The sequence below is a fragment of the Eurytemora carolleeae genome, unplaced genomic scaffold, assembly GCF_000591075.1.
Source record: "Eurytemora carolleeae unplaced genomic scaffold, Eaff_2.0 scaffold1572, whole genome shotgun sequence".
Lineage (NCBI taxonomy): Eukaryota > Metazoa > Arthropoda > Copepoda > Calanoida > Temoridae > Eurytemora > Eurytemora carolleeae.
Genome location: NW_019397458.1, coordinates 15,544 through 30,193, shown reverse-complemented (window position 1 = coordinate 30,193; position 14,650 = coordinate 15,544). Strand labels below are relative to the sequence as shown.

General features: G+C 30.4%; 1 protein-coding gene across 1 annotated transcript; it reads left to right on the top strand.

The window, feature by feature from the left end:
- The first annotated feature begins 4,062 nt into the window (after window positions 1–4,062).
- On the top strand, window positions 4,063–14,332 carry LOC111714404 (SIN3-HDAC complex-associated factor). The gene is made up of 6 exons (XM_023489506.1): window positions 4,063–4,194; window positions 5,734–5,802; window positions 6,167–6,265; window positions 7,343–7,539; window positions 9,842–9,899; window positions 11,033–14,332. The coding sequence occupies exons 1-6, from the start codon at window positions 4,121–4,123 to the stop codon at window positions 11,556–11,558; spliced, it is 1,023 nt and encodes a 340-aa protein (XP_023345274.1). The 5' UTR covers window positions 4,063–4,120; the 3' UTR covers window positions 11,559–14,332.
- Window positions 14,333–14,650: the final 318 nt, after the last annotated feature.

The following is a 14,650-nucleotide window of genomic DNA, read 5'->3' as shown; positions in this document are numbered from 1 at the left end:
TCGTTATGCATTCTGTAAATAAATATACCCCTGGTCGGTGGTCCACACACAAATTTAACTATAAGGGGATCATTTATTAGACATACTGTCCAGTTTTCCTTATATAGTCTGTATTTGAACTGGACAACTTGATCCAGGTGATTAAAGTCGGCCCGGTACACGAAACAAACTGGCGAAAAGGAATTTGGATGGTGGATAAATATTTGGATTTTACGTACTGTACTGATCTGCAGTACACAGTTTCAAACAGAAGATACAACACAATAAACTATAAGTATACATTTTACATGTTTTTTTGGTGTCCAAAAAACATGGGAATTCAGTGACGAATTAGATATCGTCTTTGTTATGAATTAGCATTGTAATACCTAATTTCAAAAGCTATAATATTATTATGTCTGCCAGAGTTAATTTTATGAAAAGGGTAAAAGACTGTAAAAATGTGTTTATAATGTCTTCGCAAGATGAACAGTGAATATGGACAAGTTTACTCTGTTTGTATACTGCAATATTCTTGTTTTACTAAGTTACCGTATGCAGCCAAAATTCATAAACAAACAAAATGTGAACATAGCAGACGAAACTCTTACAGACTACAGCTTTCTCAGTATGGTATTACTAAACTAAATCAAAGAATTATTTAAAAAGACGATATCGACTTCGTCAATTAATTCCCAGGTTTATTGGGACACCCTGTACAATCGTCCATTTCAAATGTTACAAAATTCAGAGCTATAATAAAGAACATAAATGTCGTTTTGCAACTCCTCCTCATGGAAAAATTAAAATATTTATCATATAAAACCTCAGAATATATATATATATATTCAGAGCTATCACAAAGAACATAAATGTCGTCTTGCTACTCCTCCATCATGGAAAAATTGAAATATTTATCATATAAAACCTCAGAATATATATATATATATATATATTCAGAGCTATCACAAATAACATAAATGTCGTCTTGCAACTCCTCCATCATGGAAAAATTAAAATATTTATCATAAAAAACCTCAGAATATATATATATATATTCTGAGTATAAAACATTTAAAACAAAACCGAAATAATGTTTTTCCAAGGTGGATTTTTGTAAAGTATAGAGTGACTTAATGCCATGATGCTTAACATTAAAAACAGATAAACTTTGATCTTTGCCGGGTAAATTTATTCTTAAGGCCACTGTCTTCGGTTATTTTTAACTTCAACATGTACGAACACCCCAAAAATTTATATATCATTTGATATGAAAAAGGTTTTCACTCTTTTTGAAACGTAATTACATTTGTTGTTGACAAAGAGTAAACGCACAGGGTTACCCCCACAAAGGATGAGACTTCAGAGACAACTTTATGATGATATTTATGATATTTATGGATTCCCTGCAACTCTGAGCTTAATTTATTATATGATATTTATGATATTTATGGATTCCCTGCAACTCTAAGCTTAATTTATTATATGATATTTATTTGAAAAAGCTCGGAATTATTAAATATTAATAACTTTATGATATTCACGGATTCCCTGCAACTCTAAGCTTAATTTATTATATGATATTTATGATATTTATGGATTCCCTGCAACTCTAAGCTTATTTTTTCTTTGCCAAATCATTAAAAAACCATTTCAAGACTTTATATTTTTGATAAAAATTTTCATTATTTGATAATCTATTCAAAATAGTAATTTCTGTTTGTTTGGATGCTCGATCATAACTCATGAACCACTCACTGTAAATTCCGGTTCATTTCAAGTACCGGGCCGACTAGTAAAATATTTGTGCATTGGATCGATTTGCCTCATATTTTGATTGGAGAATGCAGAAGAACCACGGCAATGTTTTAGCTAGGTTTAAAAGTTCTAAGTTGAGCCGTGTTCATAATTTGCTAGATAAATCTATCTAACTGTTTGTTTGTTTGTTTGTAACCGATAAACGGCTGAACCGATCAGGCACAATTTTTGTGTGGGACCTCACATGACGTACCGTACGAGGGAAGGAATTTATGGATGCTCAGAATTACCAAAAAAATGTTTGTAAAATTTTGAAAATCCACGAAACGAAATAAATTGTAAATCCGTCAAATTTTTTATTATGTGTTTTATCTAAGAGCTTGAAGCGCCCTGATAGCCTAGTATATATATATATTTATAGGCAGAAGCCCAAAGGAGTAACGCGCATGCTGCATTGAATTAAAAGATATAGATTGAGTCTGCTCTAGCCGCAGCGCTCGGCCCAGAAAGTGTCTTAACCTAACCCTAAAATATATTCTAATCTCTCTCTTTCTTGTAATTCAAGGTGGCAAGCGCGCATAACTCCTTTAGGCAACTACCATATTTACATATATCAAGCTACCGAAATTACGAAAGTTTTGTTCTTAATAATAAATTGATTGATTGATTGATTATGGTTTATTTCTTTATGCCTTATTACTGGCACCTTAAATGTTGACATACAAGCTATAAAATTACTAACATATTTAATACAATATTACTATCTTAATAATAAAAAAGAATGTTCAGGTTATCTAACAATCGTTTATATCCCAAACATTCTTTTCGTAATTTCCAGTATAGTTCGATGTGTTACGATTATAATATTAGGGTTTTCTATTTCAAACATTTTACATCACATATATATCTATAATTCTTTTTTAAAAACATTAAAGTTTGATGTCAGTTAGTCCGGATATACGTCTATATCTTCATGTTTTTAAAAATCAACAAAAAAAAGTTTTTTTTATTTAGTGATTAGAATAGAAGTTGTTGCCGCCGCGCTGGGTAGATATATTCAAAATATAATTTGAAGCACTTAGAATTGAATATGCATTAGTAAATATCTTGTTTTAAAATGATAATTTTATATTGAAATATGATAGAAAGTGATGTTTTTCTCCAATTATATTTTTATCCAGAAGTCCTTTGTGACCTACTTTCGATGGTATACTCTGACGAGTTTTATTAAAACAAAAACCCTCCTATTTTTGCTCAACTATCACAGTTGTTTCAGATAAGGTTTAAGTGTAAAATATGTATAAATCAAATTGTTTACCGGCTATTCGTTCATCATTTAAATGCTTTTTTATGGAGGTAAACTTTCTTATAATTTGAAAATATATGTTTTATATAAGTATAAACAGGTATATATAAAATGACTCTCTGTTCTGAACTACTGTGGCAGCATTGTCAGTTTTTGCTGCTTTCTCCAAAGTTTTTGCCCATCTTAAAGACGGTTTTTATTTTGGTTTTTATATAGAGAGAACTAGGTCAAATGGGAAGCACTCCCCCCCTCCCACACCAGATTCGACTATATATTCCCCCTCTCTTGGAGGGTTGGGGGAAATATAAGGATCGATATTATAAAAATAGAGATTCACGGTTTTAAATTCAATTTTTTATGCCATACATAACAAAAAGATCAAGATTTACGTATTTTGGAATACATTCATTGTTAACTTTAAACATTTGTTTTTGTTTGTTTTGGCGGGAATTGAGTCCGTAATCCACCGGTCTCTAAGAAAGCGGCCGGTGTATTACTACTAAGGGGAAGTTCCCCTCAGCGCGTCAGTTAAAGTACATCTGTGGATTGGAGCAGAAGAAAGTGAAAGTTGTTATGAAGCTGTTTAACGAACAGTTTCTCTTTCATTATCATTTGTAAACAAACAAATCAACAATGGTGGTTTTATTGTTTCAGAAAAAAAGATCTCCTTCCTTATCCCATCCCTCTCAGTCTTTTAATTCCGAAATGTATATTTANGGGGGGGGGTCAAAGCAAGCCAGTGGGTCACTAGAACGAAATCTAAATCAATTCTAATATTTAAGTTCCATCAAACAAATATTTTTTTATTTTAAATTTTTTAGCCCTAATTATGTACATATAATTTTATATTAATAATTGATGCTTACAGCTAGAAACAAAGTTTGGTATAAACGACGCGACGACGCCTCAATTAAGACTTGTACTAAGAAATCAATAAGTAGTTGATACCACGTATTGTCAAAAATAAATACGTAAAACATTTTGACATTATGTTTGTTAATTCAATTTGTTTCAGAACCTAGATATTACATTTACCTGATGGATTCATTCAAATAATTTGTTCTTTAACATTCTAAAATGTCGTCTTATCACAAACCCCGGATATTTAGATCTTCTTCCGGCTGCTGTATTTGTAAAGCAAAATCTAGCAGGTACATGATGCCTGGTTTTTCTTTCTTTCATTCTCTCATAATACATAATATCTTGTTATCAACATATCTGTTTGTCAGAATGTCTGTTTTTGGTAAAATATCTGTTTCTCTTAATATCTGTTTGTTAGAATATTAGTTTTTCAAAATACCTGTCCGTTAGAATATCTTCCGTCAGAATATATGTGTGTCGGAATATCATGTCCGTCAGAATATCTATTTTTTTCAGAATATTTGTCCGTCAGAATATCTATTTTTCAGAATATTTGTCCGTCGGAATATCTGTCTCTCAGAATATCTGTTTTTTTGAATATCTGTTTGTCTGAATATCTGTTTGTCCGAATATCTGTTTGTCCAAACATCTGTTTTTCCGAATATCTCTTTGTCCGAATATATGTTTGTCCGAATACCTCTTTGTCCGAATATCTCTTTGTCCGAATATCTGTTTGTCCGAATATCTGTTTGGCCGAATATCTGTTCGTCCGAATATCTCTTTGTCCGAATATCTGTTTGCCCGAATATTACTTTGTCCGAATATCTCTTTGTCCGAATATCTCTTTGACCGAATATCTCTTTGTCTGAATATCTCTTTGTCCGAATATCTCTTTGACCGAATATCTCTTTGTCTAAATATCTCTTTGTCCGAATATCTCTTTGTCCTAATATCTCTTTGACCGAATATCTCTTTGTCCGAATATCTCTTTGTCCGAATATTTCTTTGTCTGAATATCTCTTTGACCGAATATCTGTTTGCCCGAATATTACTTTGTCCGAATATCTCTTTGTCCGAATATCTCTTTGTCCGAATATCTCTTTGACCGAATATCTCTTTGTCTGAATATATCTTTGTCCGAATATCTCTTTGTCTGAATATCTCTTTGTCCGAATATCTCTTTGTCCGAATATCTCTTTGTCCGAACATCTCTTTGACCGAATATCTCTTTGTCTGAATATCTCTTTGACCGAATATCTGTTTGTCCGAATATCACTTTGTCCGAATATCTCTTAGTCCGAATATCTGTCTGTCAAAATATCTGTTTGTCCGAATATTTGTCTGTTAATCTCCGAGTGCTTCCAAATGACAGTCTTTCATATATACAAAGAGAAATAAAGCATAAAATCTGAGATCTGACAATTTTTTCTTATTTTTCAAAAATATTTCTGATTCATTATTTGGTTGAAGTTGGTCGGTCTTGCTATTTACGTGTCTGATGTCAGTTTTTCTTTCTTCTTTTATTGGTAAAGTTTGATTGATGAATTTACGTTTTTGCACCTGTGTTATATTCTTATTATCTGTTTTCATATTTTTCTCAAAAATAATATAGCATTAGCTATGTAAAAAGTAGTTTATTATTTAGTTACAAAATTAAACTATTCAAATAGTTCCCTGAACAAAATTACTGTTCAGCACAATATTTGGTAAATTAACAAACATTGCAAGGGTTTACTGTTGTGAGAATCTCTAGATATATATATAATCCATATATTGATTAATATAGTTTATCATTATTATAATTGTTATTATTATTATTATTATTTCAGTTCTCGGTTTACAGACAGTGGAAAATATAGCAATAGTTTTTCAATTTGTTTTCTTCTAACGGAATCTAGGTAATTATAGTTAATATAATTAACAGTTAATTAATAATTAATTATTAATCAATTAACTAACCATTGACTAGCAACCAATTTTTCAATCACGCATTTAAACATCAAATTTATGTCAAGTTGCATCTTTTAATTACTAATTTAAGAATTAGAAAGGTAAATTACTCTTTTGTTTGTTAAAAAAAAAGTCAAAATATCCATGAATTATATAATTTTTGATGCTCAGGGGGAAAAATAAAAATTTGACATCAAATTTGAAATTAAAATATCTTTATTCTTTATTACCCAAAACTTCATTTATTTCCCCCAATTTTCAAAAGAAAGGTTGAAACTACTTTTTAATATAATATATACCCCTGTTATTTAGGTCAGGGGACATATGTAACGCCTGTGTTCTACTGGTGAAAAGATGGAGAAAACTTCCTAAGCATAATATTAAACATTGGGCTCATGTTGTAGACTCCAGGTATACATAAACATAATATCAAACATTTGGCTCATGTTGTAGACTCCAGGTATACATAAACAAAATATCAAACATTGGGCTCATGTTGTAGACTCCAGGTATACATAAACATAATATCAAACATTGGGCTCATGTTGTAGACTCCAGGTATACATAAACATAATATCAAACATGGGGCTCATGTTGTAGACTCCAGGTATACATAAACATAATATCAAACATTGGGCTCATGTTGTAGACTCCAGTGGTAAACCTAAATACACTAGCTCAGTGAACCTAAATTTTGGCAATTACTTTTTTATATTAAAGCTATAAACAACCGCGTCGTAGATCTAAATATAAATGTTTATAGCAACACAAAAGTAAAGAAGTTAACCGTAGGTGAAACTAAATGCCTTTAAAAAAGATAATTTTTATAAACCTTTCAAAATTTTACGCTATAAATATACTTTTCTCAGATTTTATAAAATGTTTGTTCTAGCATCAGATTTTTGGCAAAAATCAACCGAACCATCGTTTGTTAACTCAGCGATGGTTTAATTCGTTTTTTACGTGGGTAAAAGTTGTTCATAGTGAACTCAACAAAAATTAGATCAACTCTGAAAGGAATTGAGTTTTTGCCACAAACTCTGATTTTCTAATTTCAATATTGTTGCAACCCAATGTCGTAGACCTTTAATATTTCAAACTATGAACGCTAGGATCAAATAATGTAAGCTTGAAATATCAAAGCTTTACATCATAAGATTACAAAGATATAGGTTTTACAAAAACTGAATTTGTGGCAAAGACTCAATTCCTTTTCCGAATTTCTCAGATTAGTTTGTGAGGCTAAAAGACATTGGTTGGTTGCATAAGTTAAAAAGGATATTATGGTAAAATGAGGCTGGAAGAAAATAAAGATTGAAAAAGTGATTTAACTCAATTTAAAATTTTAAAACCAAGCTAAGAACATTCCTGTGGTAATGCCGAGTTTCCCAACTGAAATTAGGGAAAAAGCGACTTATGTTCGGACATACATGACACAAACAAACAAACAGAATTAGTACTTTATATATATATATTATATTATATTAGAGCTGGTCCTGGAACTAAGTCTTTAATAAGAAAGAAGAAGCCTAAGAAGGAAGATGAGATGATAACACCAACCCCACCTGGCGGAGGAAGAGGATGGAAGGAGATGAAGATGGAACGAAGACGACTGGGTAGAAAGATTCTTCTAGAAAGAGGGTCGAGGAAGAGAAAACAAATGAATCCAACAAGATCGTCTCCAGGTAAATATATCTAGCTCTTTTTACGGTCTATTCCAGATAAATATATCTAGCTTATGTTACGGTCTATTCCAGATAAATATATCTAGTCCTTTAAGCAGTCTTCTCCCCTATAAATATGTCTAGTCCTTTTAACGGTCTTTTCCAGATAAATATATCTAGTCCTTTTAACGGTCTTTCTAGCTCTTTTAACGGTCTATTCCAGATAAATATATCTAGTCCTTTTTACGGTCTATTCAAGATAAATATATCTAGTCCTTTTTACGGTCTATTCCAGATAAATATATCTAGTCCTTTTTACGGTCTATTCCAGATAAATATATCTAGCTCTTTTTTCGGTCTTCTCCAGACAAATATATCTAGTCCTTTTTACGGTCTATTCCAGATAAATATATCTAGCTCTTTTAACGGTCTATTCCAGATAAATATATCTAGTCCTTTTTACGGTCTATTCCAGATAAATATATCTAGTCCTTTTTACGGTCTTCTCCAGATAAATATATCTAGTCCTCCAGATAAATAGGTCTAACCTTTTCTACGTTCTTATCCAGATAAATAGGTTAAGTCCTTTCTACGTTCTTCTCCAGATAAATAGGTTAAGTCCTCTCTACGTTATTCTCCAGATAAATAGGTTAAGCCCTTTCTACGCTCTTATCCAGATAAATAGATTAAGCCCTTTCTACGTTCTTCTCCAGATACATATGTTAAGCCCTTTCTACGTTCTTCTCCAGATAAATAGGTTAAGCCCTTTCTCCATTCTTCTCCAGATAAATAGGTTAAGCCCTTTCTCCGTTCTTCTCAAGATAAATAGGTTAAGCCCTGTCTACGTTCTTCTTCAGATAAATAGGTTCAGCCCTTTCTACGCTTTTCTCAAGATAAATAGGTTAAGCCCTTTCTACGTTCTTATCCAGATAAATAGGTTAAGCCCTTTCTACGTTCTTCTCAAGATAAATAGGTTAAGCACTTTCTACGTTTTTCTCCAGATAAATAGGTTAAGCCCTTTCTACGTTCTTATCCAGATAAATAGGTTAAGCCCTTTCTACGTTCTTCTCAAGATAAATAGGTTAAGCCCTTTCTACGTTCTTCACCAGATTAATAGGTTAAGCCCTTTCTACGTTCTTCTCCACATAAATAGGTTAAGCCCGTTCTACGTTTTTCTCCAGATAAATAGGTTAAGCCCTTTCTGTGTTCTTCTCCTGATAAATAGAATAGCCCTTTCTACCTTCTTTTCCAGTTTAATAATCTAGCCCTTTCTACGTTCCTATCCATCTAACAAGATTTAGCCCTATACGTTCTTCTTTAGTGTAGAGTGGTGTCCAAATTCTATGAATTTAAATCTGTATAGAAAACGATCCAGTTGACCCATTTATGATATTTAAAAAAAAGAGAAATTAAGTAGGATTATGTCGACAAATGGATAGATAGATAGATGTAGGACGGATTTAAAGTATAAATAGATTGATATAATTCCTTTCTATAACTTTGTTACAAATATCCTTGGAGGATACCTTTGTTTCCTTTGTTGCACTGGCCTAGATATTCTTTATATAAATATATATATATACTTAATAAGATACTTAATACTTACAGAGACTTTATAAAAACAAGAAATTAATGTTTTAGCTTAAAAGCCAGTGATGTGTTAACAAATTTAAAAATATGGTTTTTTCTTGTGTTTTTTATTTGATATAGGATGATTATAAATAATTAATTATAGAGATTTTAGAATATAAATGAAAATTGATATGTATAAACTGCACATAAATATAAATGAAAATAGATATGTATAAACTGCACATAAATATAAATGAAAATTGATATGTATAAACTGTACATAAATATAAATGAAAATAGATATGTTTAAACTGTACATTAATAAAATGAAAATAGATAAGTATAAAATGAACTTAAATATAATATAGATAAAAGTGCAAAACTAGTAAGAAGACAAATTTTTTAAAAAAATGCTAAAATAGATAGAAAAATGTATAAATAGATATATAAATGAAAAAATTATAAAAAGAAAGGAGTAAAGATAGTTAGATAGATAGAAAGAACGAAAAAAAGAAAGATGGAAAAGAGTATATATAGATAGATAGATAAAAAATGGAAAAAGAAGTTTTTAGAAAATGATGAAAAGATTCAGGTTAATGATGATTCAAGCCGTCAGAAATTATATTATCACGTATTGGATTACATTAGTGTTAAGTACACTATGCGTCTACTTAAATATTAAAGACTTTCAATAATATGGGGGTCGAGGGTTTATAATTCTTTATTATGTTCTACTTAAATTTATTTTTAGAACTTTTTGTGAAACGAGAGAAGAAATATAGTTTTATAGATCTAAAGTTTTGGAACAGGTAAATATTCATTTATGTTCGAGTTTTTTGGTTTTAGAAAAAAATCCATAGCTTGTAATAATAGTTTTTGTGAAAAAACTGAATACTTTGCCTAATACTCTAATTCTCTGAAAAAAATTTGGACTTTTCTAGATTTTAAAAGTCTAAGATAATAAATTCTATGATGGATATTTTTATATTTTTCAAAGTTAAAGACTTAAAATTTCTCAGCTATAAATTATCATTTAAAAAAAATTTGTTTGTTAAAATGTTTCTAATATAAACGTGCATTTTCGAAATAACTGTAAGAAAAGTTTGTTTACTTTTAAAAACTGGTTTTTATAATATAAACTTCATGGAAAACTGGTTTTTATAATATAAATTTTATGGAAAACTGGTTATTATGATATAAACTTCATGGAAAACTGGTTATTATAATATAAACTTCATGGAAAACTAGCTAGTTATTATAATATAAACTTCATGGAAAACTAGCTAGTTAATATAATATAAACTTCATGGAAAACTGGTTATTATGATATAAACTTTATAGAACACCAGTTATTATAATATAAACTTCATGGAAAACTAGTTATTATAATATAAACTTCATGGAAAACTAGTTATTATAATATAAACTTCATGGAAAACTGGTTATTATAATGTGAACTTAATGGAAAACTGGTTATTATGATATAAACTTCATGGAAAAGTGGTTATTATGATATAAACTTCATGGAAAACTAGTTATTATAATATAAACTTCATATAAAACTGGTTATTATAATGTAAACTTCATGGAAAACTGGTTTTTATAATATGAACTTCATGGAAAACTGGTTTTTATGATATAAACTTCATGGAAAACTGGTTATTATAATATGAACTTCATGGAAAACTGGTTATTCTAATATAAACTTCATGGATAACTGGTTATTATAATATAAACTTCATGCATAACTGGTTTATATAATATAAACTTCATGGAAAACTGGTTATTATAAAATAATCTTTAAGGAAAACTGGTTATTATAATATGAACTTCATGGAAAACTGGTTATTAGAATATAAACTTCATGAAAATATTATAAAATAAATTATAAACTCTTGTTTTTTTAAGTTTAGCATAAAATAATAATGTGCATATTTATGAGGACCAAGATCTGCTGTGGAAGTATCTACAAGGGGTTCTCAAATGAGATATTAGTAAACTCCAGCTCCTATCAACCCTGCAGGCATAATACAGACTCTAGACTATACCAGGAGAAGAAACCTGTTCCAACTCTGAGCCCGGAGAAGAAGCATGTCTCCGACCTGTCGCCAGAAAAGAATTATATCTCCGATCTGAACCTACAGATTCCAACATCAGGACGGATTTCATCCGCTCTTTTAAATATAGAAAAGATAATTGAAGACGAGCTTAGAGCCTTTCGGAGTACTGACACTACCTTTGGTAACAATAGATCGACCTTTCGCAGCGCTGACACAACCTTTGGGACAGCTGACACCATGGAAGATGTGGAGACGAAAAGTCTTATAAGTTCAGATCTTGATGAAGGATTCTTTGATCGTAATTCTGCAACTCCAGACAGCAGTTCATCAGATACGCTACCAGGGAACTCAGAGTACACTTTATACTACAGGAAACCTAAATTGCAGTTTCCAGTACAGGAAACCTAAAGTACAGTTTTCCGTATAGGAAACCTAAAGTAAAGTTTCCAGTACAGGAAACCTAAAGCACAGTTTCCAGTACAGGAAACATAGAGCAGATGTTTAAGTATAGGAAACCTAGAGTGCGCTTTCCTTTACATGAAACATTTAGTATATTTTCCAGTACAGGAAACCCAGAGTACAGTTTCCAGTACAGGAAACCCAGAATACAGTTTCCAGTGCAGTAAATCTAGAGTACATTTTCCAGTACAGGAAACCTAAAGTACAGTTTCCAGTACAGGAAACCTAAAGTACAGTTTTAAGTACAGCAAATCTAGAGTACATTTTCCAGTACAGGAAACCTAGACTATTGTTTTGAGTACAAGAAGTCTAGAGTACATTTTCCAGTACAGGAAACCTAGAGTACAGTTTTAAGTACAGGAAGTCTAGAGTGCATTTTCCAGTACAAAAACTGATCCAGGTAAAATGTATTTTAGTGCTTTGAAATATTCATGTTTTTAATTTTTTTTTGATTTTTGACGTGTCTTTCTTATTTCTAGGGATTGCCAAGGTAGTTTTTAAGTCATTTCATTTTTAGGGCGCCATTAAAAATTAAAGGGAAGGGAACCCTTTTAAACTTAAGATCTAAAATTCAAACAATTTTGGGAAATATTTTTTTCAACTTTCAAGCACGATTTTAAAATGATTTGAATCTTTATTAAGCTCTGTTGGAAAATGTTTTTGGAGGTGTTTTTTCTTCTAAATTTCCGATTAGCTTGCACATGAATACATACATACATAATAACATATACATGCTGAATTTCAATTTTATTAATGAAAAAATTAAATCAAATAGTTTCCTAGAGGAGAAAGTGTTAAATTGTCTAAAATTACCTTGACGCTCCCTTTAACTACTTAAATAATTGAAAAGTATTTGATCATTATTCGGAAATCCAACGTTTGTAAGTTTTCTACGTTTTTACCTTTAAATGTTTATAAACTATTTAGTAATCTATTTAGTCATTTTGAATTAACGTCTTGTGATACTATTTAACCAATTCTAGTTAATATTGAGAAAATAAGAATAAAATAAAATAAATGAACTGTGGATCATAAAACAGGATTAAAGATAAAATTCTCCAGATTTCAACCTAAATATTTTTGTTGAATCAAATTGAAAAATTTGAAAAAACTAAACTTGTCGTGGTCCTCCTAGCACAGCAAAAAAGGCAATACACCCAGTTTGGCAATAAAGAATATTGCTCATTTTCTTCTTTAAAAATCTAGTACTAAAAAAGTAATTAAACCAATTACACATAGTTCAACTACTTCTCTTTCTGGATAGATCCTGGAACAATATGCACAACCTTAGTATTATAAGTATTATGTACTGTAACTGTACATGCATGTATGAACTGCTGCTCAGTGTACATGCATGTACAGCTGTGTATGTACATACCTAGCTACCTGTTAATATGCTCAGTGTACTACATGTTTCCTAAACCTAATTGTATTTCCAGGGTTTTCACATGTACACATGTACACAGTACAAACAACATAATTATTCCCCGTAAAATATAAACAGGGGGAAAGAAACCTATTTTACAATTTGTAAATTCAAAAATTTGTATTTTGTCCCATTTAGCTGGTAATTAGGGGAACACATATTCTAATCTAAATATTATAGAAGTAGAGTTATATAATCATATTTTATCCAGCTTAGTAATATTGTAATCTTGTAATCACTTGCTTTTGATTGTACTATTATACCAATAATTGTAATATTGTAATGTTAAAAAATTGTGAAATTGTACAATCTAACTTTAATTGTACTATTGCACAACCTTACTAGGCTACTATCATACTTTTGTACTGTTTCAATATTCATAACCAGCTATAAAACTGTACTTTACTGTACTTTTGTACTATTGGTTTGCTTTGAAACTAAACTTGTGTACTTTAGTTAGAACTAGTTAAGGGAATTTTCTAACATTTTGCACTGTAAAAATGTACCAGAACATAACACTGCCAATCTTATTTTATAATTTCATAAAAATCAGCAACAAGTAGGAATCTACGAAAGATGTAGAATTGAAATTTTATCATACGCTTCCGTCAAGAACTATAAACATATAGAAAAATTGTGGAAAAGTTTCTACCCATTTCTTTCCCGGTGTTCTCTCAGAATTCGAAACAATTTGAAAAACTGAAATTTTTATTTTTGTTGATGACTGTTTAATCTTGTTGTGAATGTTTAGAATTTCAGTGCATTTCTAGCATTTTATATAAATTTTGTTATTAAAGTATTAAACCAATTTAAAATATTAATTTCAGCGAAAGTGTTCCCGTCAAAGAAAAGGCACACCAGGGTGGTGTCTTAAAAAACTCAAGCTTTAAAGACTGAAACTTTTTGTCGGAGTATCAAAGTTTTTACACAAAACACAATTAAAAATTTGACAGTAAATTTTCTACTTTTTCTAAAATAACTTTTTTATTTTTTCTAGAATAAACTAAAATTCCGAAAAAAAAACACTTGTACACTGAACCATATTTGATTGAACCAAGGCATGAATGAAAACCTTCAATGCTTGTTATTATTTCACCTGCAAAACAGTTAAAATAAACTTATTTCAGCCCCTTTTTATACATTTATTTCTTATTTTTGTATATTAGTATTTAATTATATTGTCAGTTTAATAATCCTTAAATATTTATATTTGTTGTATCTGTACCCCCTCCCCCCATATTTAATCAAACTGTTTGTCTTGTTTAATCTTAAAATAATAAAGGAATTATATCAATTGTATATTTGTTTACTTGCATTCGGATAAGAATTTAATTATTCATTACTGTAGCTGTTGTGGTACTCGGCTTTGCCCAGGGGAAAATGATCCTCAATTTAAAAAGCACCATGCTTAATTCACAATGGTACCCTTGAAATCTTTATATTAGATATCAGGGGTGCATATTAGATGTCAGGGGTGCATATTAGATATCAGGGGTGCATATTAGATATCAGGGGGTGCATGTTAGATATCAGGGGTGCATATTATATATCAGGGGTGCATATTAGATATCAGGGGGTGCATATTAGATATCAGGGGGCATATTAGATATCAGGG